This window comes from Schistocerca gregaria, chromosome 7, assembly GCF_023897955.1.
Source record: "Schistocerca gregaria isolate iqSchGreg1 chromosome 7, iqSchGreg1.2, whole genome shotgun sequence".
In the NCBI taxonomy this organism is placed as follows: Eukaryota; Metazoa; Arthropoda; class Insecta; order Orthoptera; family Acrididae; genus Schistocerca; species Schistocerca gregaria.
This window is the reverse complement of record NC_064926.1, coordinates 21,758,151-21,778,136: the sequence shown is the minus strand read 5'-3', so window position 1 is coordinate 21,778,136 and position 19,986 is coordinate 21,758,151. Positions and strand designations below refer to the sequence as shown.

The following is a 19,986-nucleotide window of genomic DNA, read 5'->3' as shown; positions in this document are numbered from 1 at the left end:
CGCCCGGGGACCTGCAAGGTCACCCCTTGTCACAGGAGAGCCCGTAAAGCCTGGTGTCAAGAATACAGTACATGGTAACTGGAACAGTGGTCCCAGGTTATGTTCACAGACAAGTCCAGGAATAGTCTGAACAGTGATTCTAGCTGGGTTTTCATCTGGCATGAACCAAGAACCAGATACCAACCCCTTAACATATTTGAAAGGGACCTGTTTGGAGGTCGTGGTATTAGGATTGGTGCACGTATACCCCTGCATGTCTTTGACAGAGAAACTGTGACAGGTCAGGTGTATTAGGTCATCATTTTGCACCACTATATCCACCTTTTCAGGGTTGCAGTGGGTCCCAACTTCCTCCTGATGGATGATAACATATGGCACCACTGAGCTGTCATCGTGGGGGAGTACCTTGAAACAGGAGATATCAGGCGAATGGAGTGGCCTGCCTGATCGCCAGACCTAAACCCCACTGAGCACATCTGGGATGCTCTCGGTTGACATATCGCTGCATGTCTTCACACACTTCAGGTGCTCAAACAGGCACTGGTGCAAGAATGGGAGGCTATACTCCAGCAGCTGGTCGACCACCTGATCCAGAGTATGCCAACCCGTTGTGCGGCCTGTGTACGTGTGCATGGTGATCATATCTCATATTGATGTTGGGGTACATGCTCAGGAAACAGTGGCTTTTTGTAGCACATGTGTTTTGGAACGGTTTTCTTAACTTATCATCAATACTGTGGACTTACAGATCTGTGTTGTGTGTGTTCCCTATGTGTCTATGCTATTAGGGCCAGTTTTGTGTAGTGCCACATTGTGTGGCACCACATTCTGCAATTATCCTTAATTTATGAGCATGAGTGTATATTATGATCATTTTCCATGACGTGAAATGACTCAGTTTGTAACTACAATACACTTTCTAAGTGAAAAATACGTTAACATTACATTAACAATGCAACCATTTTACATTACTCTCTCTCTCTCTCTCTCTCTCCCAAACACACGCAAAAAACTGGTTACTTCCCTCATAGAACTGAACATATAATTTGATGTACCATAGCCAAATGAACCTGACTGTAGTCAGCAGCAATATAGCTCGACAACATGCATCATGGATGATGTGTGCCCCCACCTTCATCTATTGCTCATCACCCCCCCCCCCCCCCCCCCCCCATATAATGTAACCATGAATATAATTCTGAATTTCGAATGCTGTTTTCATACTATCATCAAACTGTTAAAACTACAGTATACAGTGCAGAGCAACAACATGTAAATAGTTTTCATCATATCCATAACATCTCAATAAACCAATACATTGGAAAATTGTACTGTAGGAGACAAGCCTATTATCTATACAGGTTTAGCTTCTTTGTCTTTAATTGTTAACTACATTATACTTACTTTGCTAATACTCAACCATTCTTTCATAAATGAGTTCTTAATGCAGCTGCTTTAGTTGTCTTGCAGACAACAGTCTAATGCATCCCCATGCACTCACAGCAGTATATAATAAAATATCACTGAACATTTAACAAGTTCTTGAATGGCAGAGGTTTATGTACATTATAAGTGCTTAAATAATAAAATATTATTGAACAGTTAACAAGCTCTTGTATGGAAGAGTTTTATGTACATTATAAGTGCTAAGTAGTGCCAAACAGAATTAATAATTATCTAATAACAGGAATTACTAGATGGAATAGAAACAGTACAATGAGAAAAGAAATCATTTGTGATAGACACTTGTAAAACAAACTAAATAATGTGGCTCAGGTTTTGAACCTGCATTCTTCTTAAAGAGTGCACTCATGCATGAGCACCTCAACCACCACCACACAAGCTATATTCTTGCAGCGCTGCTACTCATGTCACAAGTTCGTAAATCGAGCAACAACCTTCAGCACACTGATCATGTCCCTATTCATCATTCTATATACCAACTATGTGGTGAGTTGTCTCTTTACTCATTTTGTTTGTTATTATTGGACTAAAAATCTAGTTTTTCCAACAGTGTAGGAATAATGTGATCTGGAAACTACACAGAGATAATATTTGCTTTGTTGTATTCCTGTGCTGTATCAGATCTATTTAAAACATTTATCTGTAACTCCAATAATTTTGTCTTTACTTGTTATCATTTAGAAAGAAAGATAAAATTGTCACTGAAAGACTTCTGTACTGTTCATGTTCACAGGAAACAAAGAATCAACATTTGGACAATTTGAGAGAGAGAAGTAGCCTATTCTCTGACTACAAGTTGCTGACATTTGGGAAAGGACTGACAAATAAACAAATTAACAAATCAGAAAGATACCACTTTCCTTACTTTCTTTTTTTATTTTTTATTTTATTTTTATGTGTTTATCAGCCACAACAGAGCCATCTATTCCTTATAGCAACTGGGATTTAGATGAGCATCCACTGTTACAATTAAAAATTAGATGTAAGGCAATATTTGCTACAGAATTTACCATTGGAAATCTCCTTGCCGCAATGAAAAAAAAAAAAAGTTATGAGAAAAGCTGTATTATAGTCAATTAGTACAGTGGTGCCCGTGACTGAAAAATGGAGTTATAAGTAAGATTTGATTACCTTCACAGTGCAGCTTCAGACCAGTCTGCTGGTAACCATCATCACAAACACACTGGTAGGTTCCCATCATGTTTTCACATACACCATTTGAACAGATGCCACTCGTGCGTGAACACTCATCAATATCTATAAAATTTTAAAGTTTTATTAACACAGACACGGAACACAGTTCTTCTAATGTTTTTTTCCTTTCCCTAACCCCACATTTCTCAGCCTTTTATCCTTTCGGGCACACCACAGTATGTTTCTAACTTTAGGGACACCTCTACAAGTGATTTTTTTGGTACATTAAAAAAGTAAACAAATAAACTACATATGACATATTTTTTGCAAACTGGGCTACTGAAAGGAAATGATTAGGTGTCAAGTTTTTTTATGTTCTAGATATTTTATCTGTGGAAGATTAGAAGCAATTAACAATCTAGTGACACAGTTTACATGTATTTGCGACATACCAATGTCTCACGACATGGCAGTTGAGAAATGCTGGTCAAATCAACTTACACAGCACACGACCATTTGTTCTTTTTTCTTTACAAAGGACATGAAATACAACTGTCATCATGATAGGGGTTGGATTCTTCACTTGGAATAGTGAAGTACTATCAAAGCAGGCTCAGACTGGCTGAAGTGGTGAATGCTAATATATCTAACATACAAAAACAATATATCTGACATGTTCAGAACTAATAGGATGTTGTTGCGACAGTAGTAGTAGTAGTAGTAGTAGTAATAACAGTGGTTATAGAATAACAGAATAGAATAATAACAGTGGTTATAGAATACAAAGACACAAATACAGACATTAGACCATTCTTGCATAGACCGCCAAATAACCCACAAGTCGAAACAACAATAAAAACTATCAATACAATCATACACAACAAAATAAATGAAAACACAACTATGGAAGAGTTACAACTACTGGTTTATACAGGAGCACTCACTGCACTAAATATACACACTAGGCAGAGATCAGAACCAACCAACACAGAAGAAACCCACAAAACCAGCATGGCAACACAGGCTACAGATCAGAATAGAAAAACTGAGAAAAGAGATTGGACAGCTAACACAATTTATAAGACATCAAATGTCAGGAAAAAAAAAAAAAAACGAAAAAGGTTAGGTAAAATCTCACAATAAGAAGCGATAGAGCAATTAGATGAAAAGAAGCAGAAATTACAAGCATTGGCCAAACGACTTAGAAGATACAAAAAAAGTGAAAATAGAAGGAAACAAAACCAAACATTCAACACAAACCAAAAGAAATTTTACCAGACAATAGATAACACACACATTAAAATAGACAATCCACCAAACATAACAGACATGGAACACTTCTGGAGCAACATGTGGCCAAACCCGGTACAACATAACAGGCATGCACGGTAGAAGCAGAAACAGACACATACAAGATGATACCACAAATGCCTGAAGTGATAATTTTGCCACATGAAGTCACCAAAGCAATTAATTCTACTCACAATTGGAAAGCCCCTGGAAAAGATAAAACAGCAAATTTCTGGCTAAAGAAGTTCACCTCAACACATTCACATCTAACTAAATTATTTAACAAAATAAAAAGCTATTTCACAGCTTCAGTTCCTTTCACCCATTCAACAACCATCTCAGCTATTTCCAACAACTTTCATTTTATTTCCATTCCAGTTTTTCCCACATAACCGATCATTTTTTAGCAGCTTCCCACAGGTTTAAATGTTATTATTTCTTCGTCAAACAATTGTTAGCCTCATTTTCATAATCTGCCAGTACATAACCAGTCCTTTGAATACATTTACACACAGTTTTTCGAAATTTTTCCTGAATTTCCCCACCCTTTAACGTGTTTTGGAAACAATGCAACTACCTAACCTTTGCACCCATTGTTGTTCACCAACCCAAGTTAACTTTCTATTTTGTTTACATAATTAATTTGAACCCATAAATTATTTAACAGTTACATTGCAGACCCATACACATTCCCTGATACACTTACACATGGAATAACTTATATGAAACCTAAAGAACAAGCAGACACAGCAAACCCAGCTAAATACTGCCCCATAACATGCCTACCAACAATATACAAAATATTAACTGCACTCATTACACAGAAATTAATGACGCATACAACACAAAACAAAATTATAAATGAAGAACAAAAAGGCTGTTGCAAAGGAGCATGAGGATGTAAAGAGCAACTGATAATAGATGCAGAGGTAACATATCAAGCTAAAACTAAACAAAGGTCATTACACTACGCATACATTGATTACCGAAAAGCTTTTTATAGTGTACCCCACTCATGGTTACTACAAATATTGGAAATAGACAAAGTAGATCCTAAATTGATACAGTTCCTAAACATAGTAATGAAAAATTGGAAAACCACACTTAATATCCAAACAAATTCAAATAATATCACATCACAGCCAATACAGATTAAGTGTGGAATATACCAAGGAGACTCATTAAGTCCTTTCTGGTTCTGCCTTGCTCTGAACCCACTATCCAACATGCTAAATAATACAAATTATGGATACAATATTACTGGAACATACCCACACAAAATCACAAATTTGCTATACATGGATGATCTAAAACTACTGGCAGCAGCAAATCAGCAACTCAACCAATTACTAAAGATAACAGAAGTATTGAGGAAGGATATAAATATGGCTTTTGGAACAGACAAATGTAAGAAAAATAGCATAGTCACGGGAAAACACACTAAACAAGAACATTACATATTGGATAACCACAGCGACTGCATAGAAGTGATGGAAAAAACAGATGCCTATAAATATCTAGAATACAGACAAAAAATAGGAATAGATAATACAAACATTAAAGAAGAACTAAAAGAAAAATATAGACAAAGACTAAAAAAAATACTGAAAACAGAATTGACAGCAAGAAACAAAACAAAACCTATAAATACTTATGCTATACCAATATTGACCTACTCATTTGGAGTAGTGAAACGGAGTAACACAGACCTAGAAGCACTCAATACACTTACATGATCACAATGCCACAAATATAGAATACATCACATACATTCAGCAACAGAAATATTTACATTAAGCAGAAAGGAAGGAGGAAGGGGATTTATCGACATAAAAAACCTACATTATGGACATGTAAATAAAATAGAAAGAAACTTCCACATGGGGAAAATATATTAAAAACAAAGATTCCAAGACTTACCAAGTCGGAAAGCGCCGGTAGATAGGCACAATGAATAAAACACACACACAGAAATTCTGTGTGTGTGTTTGTGTGTTTTATTCATTGTGCCTATCTACCGGCACTTTCCCGCTTGGTAAGTCCTATATTATGGACAGGTAGACAATTTAAGAAAATTCTTTCTAGAACGAGCAGAAACTAGCAAAATACACAAAGCAATCACTCATATAAATACATCGGCTACACCACTGCAATTTCATAACCACTTCTACAACCCTTTAGATCACGTAACATCAACAGATACGAAGAAAGTAAATTGGCAAAGAAAACACTACATGGCAGGCACCCGTATCATCTAACACAGCCACACATCGATCAAGACGCATCCAACACATGGCTAAGAAAAGGCAATATATACAGTGAGACAGAAGGATTCATGATTGCAATACAGGATCAAACAATAAACACCAGATATTACAGCAAACATATTATTAAAGATCCCAATACCACAACAGATAAATGCAGACTTTGCAAACAACAAATAGAAACAGTAGATCACATCACAAGTGGATGTACAATACTAGCAAATACAAATACCCCAGAAGACATGACAATGTAGCAAAAATAATACATCAACAGCTTGCCTTACTACATAAACTTATAAAACAACAAGTTCCCACATACAAGTATGCACCACAAAATGTACTGGAGAATGATGAATACAAATTATACTGGAAGAGAACCATTATAACAGATAAAACAACACCACATAACAAACCTGACATCATACTCACCAATAAAAAGAAGAAATTAACACAACTAATCGAAATATCCATATCCAATACAACAAATATACAAAAGGAAACAGGAGAAAAAATTGAAAAATAGATCCAACTGGCTGAGGAAGTCAAGGATATGTGGCATCAGGATAAAGTTGACATTATACCAATTATACTATCAACTACAGGAGTCATACCACGCAATATCCACCAGTACATCCATGCAATACAGCTACATCCAAACTTATTAAAAACAAAGATTCCAAGACTTACCAAGCGGGAAAGCGCCGGCAGACAGGCACAATGAACAAAACACACAAACACACACACAGAATTACTAGCTTTCGCAACCGATGGTTGCTTCTTCAGGAAGGAGAGGGAAAGACGAAAGGATGTGGGTTTTAAGGGAGAGGGTAAGGAGTCATTCCAATCCCGGGAGCATATGTCTGCTTGTGTCTGTGTATGTGCGGATGGATATATATATATGTGTGTGTGTGTGTGTGTGTGTGTGTGTGTGTGTGTGTGTGTGTGTGTGTGTGTGTGTGTGTGTGTGTGGGCGCGCGCGCGCGAGTGTACACCTGTCCTTTTTTTCCCTCTAAGGGAAGTCTTTCCGCTCCCGGGATTGGAATGACTCCTTACCCTCTCCCTTAAAACCCACATCCTTCCGTCTTTCCCTCTCCTTCCTGAAGAAGCAACCATCGGTTGCGAAAGCTAGTAATTCTGTGTGTGTGTTTGTGTGTTTTGTTCATTGTGCCTGTCTGCCGGCGCTTTCCCGCTTGGTAAGTCTTGGAATCTTTGTTTTTAATATATACATCCAAACTTATATATACAACTACAGAAATCCGTAATTATTGATACATGTTCAATTACCCGGTAGTTCCTAAATGCAATATAACATATACTGTGCAGTTAAAAGGAAGTCACGCTTGATCAAGGTCCACGTCACTTTCTACTTTTGACCAGACATAACGTCTGAGATAAGAAAGAAATAACAGTGGTTATAATAATAATAATAATAATAATAATAATAATAATATAAATTAAATTTGTTGTATGAGATGAGGAATAAAAAGTGAAATGGAAAATCAGAAAGATTAGTTCTTAAATTTCCATCCATTATGAATCACAGTCCAGAAATGCATGAAAAAATCTGGAGCAGTAATTTCAGAAACTGATTCAACTGGGTGACAAATATTTACAAATGCCTCACTTACCTTTGCACGACTGCTTGTCTGGTGCAAGTTCATGGCCTGGTGGACATTCACACCGGAAGCTCCCTGGAGTATTCACACATACACCACCTCTGCACAACCCTGGTGTCCGTTGGCATTCATCGATATCTGAAGAAAGACAATGTGCTCAATAAATGTGTGACATAGCATAAATACAGTGGAATCTCATTAGTATGTCCCTCATTACCACATTTTCTTGCATTGTACGTCAATTTTTGGAAGTCTCAATCCCAACTGCATTAAACACATGTTAAAATGACTTGTTTATACATCCTCTCTCAGATTAGCACAATCAAGTTTGACAATATGAGTACTCTTTGGCCACTGCAACTTTTGCTGCCTAGGGTTTTGAGAGTGATGGTAGTATGACATTCATAGCCATAGGGTGAGAAAACATGGGGATACACAATGCTGTTCAGTGCTGGCAACTTAGGCAAAAGCAGACAATGGTAACTCCTGTACGGAATAACAAGAATATCAAAAGGACGGCTTGCTACTCACCACATAGAGGAGGCACAATGGAAAAGACTGCTAAAATTATAAGTTTTCAGACAAAGCCCTTCTCCCGAAATAAAACACATACACACAGTCACACAAACACAACTCACACACACGCATGGCCACTGTCCGTGTGCACTGGAGCTGTGGTCAGTATAAATCTATCCTTTGCATATTATTGTTAGATTGTTTGCTATGGTAGAAATTACATGCACAAGTAGTTCATACATGTTTACAGTAGCTCTGATTACTTGCAAGTTCTGCCAAAAAGTACAGATCAGAGGCAAGGCTGAATTTGTATCAAACGAAGAATAAACTGAATATTTATTAGCGTGTAACTCAGTTATTGGTGTTAATTTGGCTGACTTTTAGTCTCAATATTTTAGTTTCAAACAGTATACTGATATGTCATGGACAAAAAGACAGTGAGACAGTTAACAAATGAAGGAAAGTGGAACATTATTCAGGAAGTGGGCAAAAATTCACACATGATGGTGCAAGAAAACTGAACATTTCTCCATCAACATTAAATAAAATAGTAAGCAAATGAAAAATAATTGAAACATTATGTTTAGAAGGAGGAAACTGCACACTAAAATGAGTGCAAGAAGGTTAGCTTTCAGAACAGGAAAATGTGCTGTTGAAGTGGGTAAAACAAGCTCACACTTCAAATATTACAACTGATGGTACTGTGATTCATGCTAAAGCAAAACACTTTGTATAAAAGATTGGACTCACTTATGGGTGGATTGAAAGGCACAAGACCCAACATTATTTATAGAACAAATGTGTTCAAGGTGAGGCTGGAAGCATAAACACTGACACTGTTCAATCATGGAAAAATACTCTTTCACCAATCATAGGATGGTATTGTCCCAATACTATTTTTAATGTAATTTAAGTGGGCTTATTATTTTATCTTGCATGTGCAGCACTTCCTCAATGTTAAGTCATATCTACATACTATAAATGTACAAGCCAGCTTCATCCACTCATCCAAGGCACTACAAAATGCCTGAAACAAAAATACAGGAACATTCTTGTACAGAAGAGGCTGGCCTGTCTTCATGCTACAAGAAGAAAGGTAATGATTTTGGATGTTACACATTTTGTACGGAGTGCCTGGGATTCTGTGAAAGATAGCACAATCTCAAACTTCTTTAAGAAGTCCGGCTTTCATCAGATACTTACAGAAGACATCACACTAGTAAATAAAGGAATTTCAGCTGAATAATGGTAGCAAATAAGGGGGCAAGCAGGAAACACCGACTACATTAGCTCCAATGTTTATGTTGAATGTGACAAAGCTATTGCCATTTGTCAGCTTTTGAAAACTGATGTTGCAGGAACAGACGGCAGAGAAACAAGATGAATGGAAAGATCAGGATGAAACAAAGCCTTTGGCAGTTCTCACAATATCAAATGCTACTGAAGAAATGGACACAGTTAAGCAGTATGTGTTGAGTGTTGAAGTTGACGAAGAAATGATGAACGTATTAAGATGGAGAATACAAAATTAAAATTGGGACAAAAGTCAAATATCTGTAAAGAGAGGACTATATAGTGTACTTTATTACATTATAGCGTAGTCAGCCCAAGATGTATGATGTATCGACAGTTTGTCGAAATGACAACCACTATTCACTTACTAGATGTGACATTCCCACATGAACCATGGACCTTGCCGTTGGTGGGGAGGCTTGCGTGCCTCAGCGATACAGATAGCCGTACCGTAGGTGCAACCACAACGGAGGGGTATCTGGTGAGAGACCAGACAAACATGTGGTTCCTGAAGAGGGATAGCAGCCTTTTCAGTAGTTGCAGGGGCAACAGTCTGGATGATTGACTGATCTGGCCTTGTAACACTAACCAAAACAGCCTTGCTGTGTTGGTACTGCGAACAGCTGAAAGCAAGGGGAAACTACAGCCGTAATTTTTCCCGAGTGCATGCAGCTTTACTGTATGATTAAATGATGATGGCGTCCTCCTGGGTAAAATATTCCAGAGGTAAAATAGTCCCCCATTTGTATCTCCTGGCGGGGACTACTCAAGAGGATGTCGTTATCAGGAGAAAGAAAACTGGCGTTCTACGGATCGGTGCGTGGAATGTCAGATCCCTTAACTGGGCAGGTAGGTTAGAAAATTTAAAAAGGGAAATGGATAGGTTAAAGTTAGATATAGTGGGAATTACTGAAGTTCAGTGGCAGGAGGAACAAGACTTCTGGTCAGGTGACTACAGGGTTATAAACACAAAATCAAATAGGGATAATGCAGGAGTAGGTTTAATAATGAATAGGAAAATAGGAATGAGGGTAAGCTACTACAAACAGCATAGTGAACGCATTATTGTGCCCAAGATAGATACGAAGCCTACACCTACTACAGTAGTACAAGTTTATATGCTAACTAGCTCTGCAGATGAGGAAGACATTGAAGAAATGTATGATCGAATAAAAGAAATTATTCAGATAGTGAAGGGAGATAAAAATTTAATAGTCATGGCTGACTGGAATTCGGTAGTAGGAAAAGGGAGAGCAGGAAACGTAGTAGGTGAATATGGACTGGGGCAAAGAAATGAAAGATGAAGCCGCCTGGTAGAATTTTGCACAGAGCACAACTTAATCATAGGCAACACTTGGTTCAAGAATCATAAAAGAAGGCTGTATACATGGAAGAAGCCTGGAGATACTAAAAGGAATCAGATAGATTATATAATGGTAAAACAGAGATTTAGGAACCAGTTTTTAAATTGTAAGACATTTCCAGGGGCAGATGTGAACTCTGACCACAATCTATTGGTTATGACCTGTAGATTAAAACTGAAGAAACTGCAAAAAGGTGGGAATTTAAGGAGATGGGACCTGGATAAACTAAAAGAACCAGAGGTTGTACAGAGTTTCAGGGAGAACATAAGGGAGCAATTGACAGGAATGGGGGAAAGAAATACAGTAGAAGATGAATGAGTAGCTTTGAGGGTTGAAGTAGTGAAGGCAGCAGAGGATCAAGTAGGTAAAAAGACAAGGGCTAGTAGAAATCCTTGGGTAACAGAAGAAATATTGAATTTAATTGATGAAAGGAGAAAATATAAAAATGCAGTAAATGAAGCAGGCAAAAAGGAATACAGACGTCTCAAAAATGAGATTGACAGGAAGTGCAAAATGGCTAAGCAGGGATGGCTAGAAGACAAATGTAAGGATGTAGAGGCTTATCTCACTAGGGGTAAGATAGATACTGCCTACAGGAAAATTAAAGAGACCTTTGGAGATAAGAGAACCACTTGTATGAACATCAAGAGCTCAGATGGAAACCCAGTTCTAAGCAAAGAAGGGAAAGCAGAAAGGTGGAAGGAGTATATAGAGGGTCTATATAAGGGTGATGTACTTGAGGACAATATTATGGAAATGGAAGAGGATGTAGATGAAGACAAAATGGGAGATACGATACTGCGTGTAGAGTTTGACAGAGCACTGAAAGACCTGAGTCGAAACAAGGCCCCCGGAGTAGACAACTTTCCATGGGAACTACTGACGGCCTTGGGAGAGCCAGTCCTGACAAAACTCTACCATCTGGTGAGCAAGATGTATGAGACAGGCGAAATACCCTCAGACTTCAAGAATAATATAATAATTCCAATCCCAAAGAAAGCAGGTGCTGACAGATGTGAAAATTACCGAACTATCAGTTTAATAAGTCACAGCTGTAAAATACTAACGCGAATTATTTACAGACGAATGGAAAAACTGGTAGATGCTGACCTCGGGTAAGATCAGTTTGGATTCCATAGAAATGTTGGAACACGTGAGGCAATATTGACCCTACGACTTAACTTAGAAGCTAGATTAAGGAAGGGCAAACCTACATTTCTAGCATTTGTAGACTTAGAGAAAGCTTTTGACAATGTTGACTGGAATACTCTCTTTCAAACTCTGAAGGTGGCAGGGGTAAAATATAGGGAGCGAAAGGCTATTTACAATTTGTACAGAAACCAGATGGCAGTTATAAGAGTCGAGAGAGATGAAAGGGAAGCAGTGGTTGGGAAGGGAGTGAGACAGGGTTGTAGTCTCTCCCCGATGTTATTCAATCTGTATATTGAGCAAGCAGTAAAGGATACAAAAGAAAAATTTGGAGTAGGTATTAAAATCCATGGAGAAGAAATAAAAACTTTGAGGTTCGCCGATGACATCGTAGTTCTGTCAGACACAATAATAATCAATAACATTAAGTTTTTTTTCCATTTGTTTTAGAAAATACTCATCATCAGACAGAACTCTGTTATTTTGGAGCATGCTTAAAGTTATCCATTTTGCCAAAGTCTTTGTTGACATTAGTCTAAAAAGAATTTGGTAAGAAACGACTTTTAAATATGTATCTTACAAATTACATATAGATACAGGCTGAGGTACTGCCAGTTAACCCTTCTAATGCAATATCTTCCACAGCGCTATGTGAACTGATATAAATTTGGTAATTTGTTAAAACTTCTTTGATGAAACCTATAGGTATCAGATGGTCAGTTAAACAGTGCAGTCAATAACATTAATATTAGTTTAACATATATCAAATGTTGTTCCACTTACTTAAATAGTTATGTATGATACCGAGCAAAAAGTGTTCCCTGTTATAAGTCAAAAAATGATGTAACAAAAATATCAATGATACACCAAAATTCTAAATTGTTGTACAAATGAATATGAGAGTGCACCTGTGAGCTTGAAAAATAAAATAATAATAATAATAATGAATTAATCATAGGGGCCACACATAAAGAGGGCAAAAAGTTGTACAACCAAGCAAAGAAAATAGTCTATAAAATGAAAAGTAACAAAGGGGAACCTGTCTTTAGAAAGTAAGAAGAATGTGCTCTCCAGTCATTAACTCAAAATACTAACACATTTTTTCAGTGAAGGACAACATTGCAGAAGACGTGCTGTTCCTTTCACTTCAGCTAGATATTACAAATTTTTCCGCAGATACTCTTAAACATACAAAATATAGGTCACAGGGAAAAGCCAATACTCTTACTGTAATTATGAAAAATACAATAGCACTTCAAGGCAAGGGTAAAACCAATACCAAACCTTTTATTGGAGAACAATAAGGGCAAAATATGACAACAGATTTTCAATAAACTTGTGACTGTTCAGGAAACACGAAAAGACATGCCCAAGATAAACAGAAAGTGGGTGAGAGGATGCAATTCAGTCTGCCCATTATAGCATCTCACAGGAAACAATATTTTATTAGTTTCACAAATGCCACTACATTTCATTCTAAACTATATATAGCACTTGCTATGATTTATTGTTAACCAACTAACTCTTCAAACTATACTATGTTCAAATGCACATTAGAATTTTCTCTTCTAACTGAAAAAAAAAAAAAAATATACAGCAGACAGACTATCAGCTTTTGTGCATGCATCCAGGACATAATAACCTCCTCTTCTGATATTTCCACTGAAAACTTTACAGCCATTGTCAATGTGAACATATGACAGATTTATTAATATGAAGATGTTCCTATTATTCTCTGACATGCTAAAGGTTTTAGTCATGTGGTTTTGGCGTCTCAGAGCCTAAAAGGAACACTTTTGCCACTACAATTATGGAAGTTACTTTTGTCATTAACAACAAATTTGGTCATAGAGTGAATATAAAAAGGATGTCCTATTAGTACACCTAACCACTCACAGTAAGGTATATTTGTACATATGACAGTGTGTATGCTCTGTATATGCCCTAATCTCTCTGATGTTATTCTTATGTTATACATGATAGAAATGTTGCATGGTCTTAGCTTGAATAACACTTCTCTAGATTTACTTACTACAGTTTCAAGAGAGTAACATGGCGATTTTTTCTCACATTTCCCATTTAAGTATATCTGTAACTATTTTATATGAGCTATTCTGACCAACTACAATTGTAGCTGTGCGTCCCTCAATTTACTTAAGGTTTGCTCTCTACTTAGCAGTTGCACTGGACTTTTCAGTGATCATGTCAAAAAATCTAATTGTTCTGTTCCAATTAATATTACTTAGTTCATATGTTAGTAAGAAATTAACAGATTTAGAGGCTGCTAAAGTCAAACATTCTATTTAATGTTTCTGAGAATATGCTTGATTGTGTATGAGTTTTGCTGAACAAAATCTAGGTTCACTACAACATTTCCCAATCATAAACAGCAAGTGTTTTTAAAGGTGGTGCATATGTCACTATCTGAATACTCCCGGTCTGGCAAGGAGAAACCGACGGCTGTTAATTTCATCAAAAGGGAGTGTAAGCTGCATATTACTTAAATTTCTTGAAAAGCCTATGTATAGTTATTAAGTTTTCCTAGTATTCACATGAGAATTTATGGATGAATGAGCAAGTATTTTTCATGGGTGAAGATGATCATGCCTGATTGCAGAACTGTGAAAGTGATAAATCTGTGATTTTGAAGGCTAAAACATAGTACAAAGTATAGGAAATTTATTCTGTTAAAATAAAATAACTGGGACTGTACTACAAAAGTTCATTGGATACTTTTGTAGACTTTCATAACCCAATACGAAATAATGCTATGAGCAAAGTAACCTGACATGAGATTTTGTTATCTACCAGGAAAGAAGGGCTTTGAATTTAAAGTTTGACTATAAACTTTTATTATTATTATCTGAGGGCACTACAAATCATTTTCCTCTCTGGAGCCAGCAATATTGTAAAATTAGGTGATATATTTTAGTACGTATCAGAAAAGATTCTGTTTAAGTGAGGTCTTGATTGCGTCTGATGAGGCTAAATTTGGTACACACAACACATCTACAATTCTTTCACTTGAGCTAGTACATACTTGTTTGATATCAAGATGTTCTTAATTGCTTGAGAGGATTCTCACATTTTATGAAATGCATAAAAGAATGTTCACTTATATCTCTGCTTCTGTCAAGCTGTTCCACACCAACTGTAACTGTATCCACAGTAATCTCATTCTCACATTGTTGTGAATATTGAGATATGTATTTGACAATACACAAGATGAATCAGAATGTCGTATAATTTATAATGTACTTTCTACGTTATTAGTGAGATATTACATGTCAGACCAACAGAAAAAAGTGTATTTGTTAAAAAATGACAATATTTTTACACAACAATATAAACTAAATTAAGAATAAGGTGTGTTAGAGACTATTCACTTCTATTTTAGCACATGCTAAGCAACTGCTTACCCATGCACACCTGCATCATCATGGTACTCTCGTAGCCAGGCTTGCAGTCACAAACGAAGTTCCCAGGTGTGTTGCGGCATTCTCCATCACCACATACACCATGCATGATGCTGCATTCATCAATGTCTGTCCACACAGATATTAGCAAACATAATTTTGAGAAATGCTATAATCCTATGTAGTAAACAAGTCAGTCTAAATTAAATTAAGAGCAAATAATAGAGTCCATAATTGGAAATATGGTCTTGGGTAACGGCATTATTGTGTAACAAGGCTCTTTTTATTTAAATCAAAATGGTGCAATCAGCACAGCTAAAGTTAAGACAGAATGTATGCAGTAGGAATACAACATGGGGTGGCTGAGAGACACTGTGTAACAAACATGAGCCTAGTGAAGGCATAATACCTCCAAAAATGTGCCAGTGTGCAGTGGAATAAGTGATACACCACTGCGTCAATGGAAGTTCAAATGATTCACAACTTATCCATTCGGAGTGTCTTATACAGAGCACACTCACACTCAACAGCTAACGCCATACTGCAAATACAGCCACTCCACATCAGAGCCTTGTGACCAAGGAGAGCTACTAAAAAGCTGATTGCAGGCTGAAAACAGCCGCATTTCTTTGCACATCTCATCTAAGCGACATCTCTGAGGACTGACAGTCCCATTGGTCATATATCATCCCTGCCTTCAGTACTAGGCCTTGCTATTTAGGATTCAAGTTCTGTGCAGATGTTTAATAATTTCATTCTACTAAACTTGAAACATTTCACTCATTGTGTCACTACAACAGTCAAGTAGTAATACATTAAAATGTAGCAAATCTTCAACTGTTCCTATGTTCGCTGTTAGGAAACTGGCAATTCCCATATGTATTCTTACTGTGTAGTGTAGTGTCGTGTGTGTGTGTGTGTGTGTGTGTGTGTGTGTGTGTGTGTGTGCATGCACGTATGGTGATTATATGTTAGACAAGATTTTTATTCAACACACTTACTCTCCATACAATACTAAAGTACTAAATATGGGCTGCAGTGATAATGAGGATCTGTTATTAACAATGGAACTGTTGTTGTTGTTGTTGTTGTGGTCTTCAGTCCTGAGACTGGTTTGATGCAGCTCTCCATGCTACTCTATCCTGTGCAAGCTTCTTCATCTCCCAGTACCTACTGCAACTTACATCCTTTTGAATCTGTTTAGTGTATTCATCTCTTGGTCTCCCTCTATGATTTTTACCCTCCACGCTGCCCTCCAATGCTAAATTGGTGATCCCTTGATGCCTCAGAACATGTCCTATTAACCGATCCTTTCTTCTAGTCAAGTTGTGCCACAAACTCTTCTTCGCCCCAATTCTATTCAATACCTCCTCATTAATTACGTGATCTACCCATCTAATCTTCAGCATTCTTCTGTAGCACCACATTTCAAAAGCTTCTATTCTCTTCTTGTCCAAACTATTTATCATCCATGTTTAACTGCCATACATGGCTACACTCCATACAAATACTTTCGGAAACGACTTCCTGACACTTAAATCTATACTTGATGTTAACAAATTTCTCTTCTTCAGAAATGCTTTCCTTGCCATTGCCAGTCTACGTTTAATATCCTCTCTACTTCAACCATAATCAGTTATTTTGCTCCCCAAATAGCAAAACTCCTTTACTACTTTAAATGTCTTATTTCCTAATCTAATTCCCTCAGCATCACACGACTTAATTCGACTACATTCCATTATCCTCGTTTTGCTTTTGTTGATGTTCATCTTATACCCTCCTTTCAAGACACTGTTCATTCCATTCAACTGCTCTTCCAAGACCTTTGCTGTCTCTGACAGAATTACAATGTCATCGGCGAACCTCAAAGTTTTTATTTCTTCTCCATGGATTTTAATACCTACTATGAATTTTTCTTTTGTTTCCTTCACTGCTTCCTCAATATACAGATTGAATAACATCGGGGAGAGACTACAACCCTGTCTCACTCCCTTCCCAACCACTGCTTCCCTTTCATGTCCCTTGACTCTTATAACTGCCATCTGGCTTCTGTACAAATTGTAAATAGCCTTTCGCTCCCTGTATTTTACCCCTGCCACCTTCAGAATTTGAAAGAGAGTATTCCAGTCAACATAGCCAAAAGCTTTCTAAGTCTACAAATGCTAGAAACGTCGGCTTGCCTTTTGTTAATTTTTCTTCAAGATAAGTCATAAGGTCAGTATTGCCTCACATATTCCAACATTTCTATGGAATCCAAACTGATCTTGCCCGAGGTCGGCATCTACCAGTTTTTCCATTCATCTGTAAATATATCGCGTTAGTATTTTGCACGTGGGGCTTATTAAACTGATAGTTCGGTAATTTTCACATCTGTCAACACCTGCTTTCTTTGGGATTGGAATTATTATATTCTTCTTGAAGTCTGAGGGTATTTCGCCTGTCTCATACATCTTGCTCACCAGATGGTAGAGTTTTGTCAGAACTGGCTCTCCCAAGGCCGTCAGTAGTTCTAATGGAATGTTGTCTACTCCGGGGGCCTTGTTTCGACTCAGGTCTTTCAGTGCTCTGTCAAACTCTTCACACAGTATCGTATCTCCCATTTTGTCTTCATCTACATCCTCTTCCATTTCCATAATATTGTCCTCAAGTACATCACCCTTATATAGACCCTCTATATACTCCTTCCACCTTTCTGCTTTCCCTTCTTTGCTTAGAACTGGGTTTCCATCTGAGCTCTTGATGTTCATACAAGTGGTTCTCTTATCTCCAAAGGTCTCTTTAATTTTCCTGTAAGCAGTATCTATCTTACCCCTAGTGAGATAAGCCTCTACATCCTTACATTTGTCTTCTAGCCATCCCTGCTTAGCCATTTTGCACTTCCTGTCAATCTCATTTTTGAGACGTCTGTATTTCTTTTTGCCTGCTTCATTTACTGCATTTTTATATTTTCTCCTTTCATCAATTAAATTCAATATTTCTTCTGTTACCCAAGGATTTCTACTAGCCCTCGTCTTTTTACCTACTTGATCCTCTGCTGCCTTCACTACTTCATCCCTCAAAGCTACCCATTCTTCTTCTATTGTATTTCTTTCCACCATTCCTGTCAATTGCACCCTTATGCTCTCCCTGAAACAATGTACAACCTCTGGTTCTTTTAGTTTATCCAGGTCCCATCTCCTTAAATTCCCACCTTTTTGCAATTTCTTCAGTTTTAATCTACAGGTCATAACCAACAGATTGTGGTCAGAGTCCACATCTGCCCCTGGAAATGTCTTACAATTTAAAACCTGGTTCCTAAATCTATGTCTTACCATTATATAATCTATCTGAAACCTGTCAGTATCTCCAGGCTTCTTCCATGTATACATCCTTCTTTTATGATTCTTGAACCAAGTGTTAGCTATGATTAAGTTGTGCTCTGTGCAAAATTCTACCAGGCGGCTTCGTCTTTCATTTCTTTGCCCCAGTCCATATTCACCTATTATGTTTCCTTCTCTTCCTTTTCCTACTACCGAATTCCAGTCACCCATGACTATTAAATTTTTGTCACCCTTCACTACGTGAATTATTTCTTTTATTTGATCATACATTTCTTCAATTTCTTCATCATCTGCAGAGCTAGTTGGCATATAAACTTGTACTACTGTAGCAGGCGTGGCCTTCGTATCTATCTTGGGCACAATAATGCGTTCACTATGCTGTTTGCAGTAGCTTACCCGCATTCCTATTTTGCTATTCATTATTAAACCTACTCCTGCATTACCCCTATTGGATTTTGTGTTTATAATCCTGTAGTCACCTGACCAGAAATCTTGTTCCTCCTGCCGCCGAACTTCACTAATTCCCACAATGGAACTATGTCCAGAAAAAAGGGCACTCATCAAAATGTGTTATGCAGGGACATAAGTAGGTTTACAAACTTCTGATATCTACTAAGCCAGGGAAAATGGGATGAAGTGCTCAATGAAACAGATGTAAACATTATGTTGAACATATTTCATGAAACATATTATTATTAGTTTGATCTAACTTTACCTATTAAGCAATATGATTAAAACCAGCTGGTAACAAAATCTGGATTAAAACTGGCATAAAAATTTGCTGATTTTTGGATTAATATGAAAACAAATTCCTGTATCATTAGAAACGCAAAATTATATCAGACATTGCAACATGATATACCATATGTTATTAAAGAAGCAAAAGAGCGCTAGTAATGAATACATCTCAAAAAACACCCATCGACTACAATGAAAATCATCAAGTTTGAAACAGTCACAAAACAATGGCAAAATATATGAGTAGTTTATGGCTTATCATCTGACTTTGTCACACACACCACAGTTGGGGAACTAGGACATAATTAGAGACTGGATTTTTATGTAAATATGTGTTCTATTCCTTTGTTACTATGCATGTGAAAAGAGTAAATATTCACAAACTGTAATATCTGCATTGATATATTTCATTCTAGTGTTAC

General features: G+C 37.1%; 1 protein-coding gene across 1 annotated transcript in view; it reads right to left on the bottom strand.

Moving 5' to 3' along the window:
- Window positions 1–19,986, bottom strand: part of LOC126282212 (fibrillin-2-like) — a 687,537-nt gene that overhangs the window by 241,944 nt on the left and 425,607 nt on the right. The window contains exons 20-22 of the mRNA XM_049981761.1: window positions 15,510–15,635; window positions 7,781–7,906; window positions 2,596–2,721 (exon numbers count right to left, since the gene is read on the bottom strand). Coding sequence (XP_049837718.1) covers window positions 2,596–2,721; window positions 7,781–7,906; window positions 15,510–15,635 — 378 coding nt within the window. The remainder of the gene's footprint in view (window positions 1–2,595; window positions 2,722–7,780; window positions 7,907–15,509; window positions 15,636–19,986) is intronic.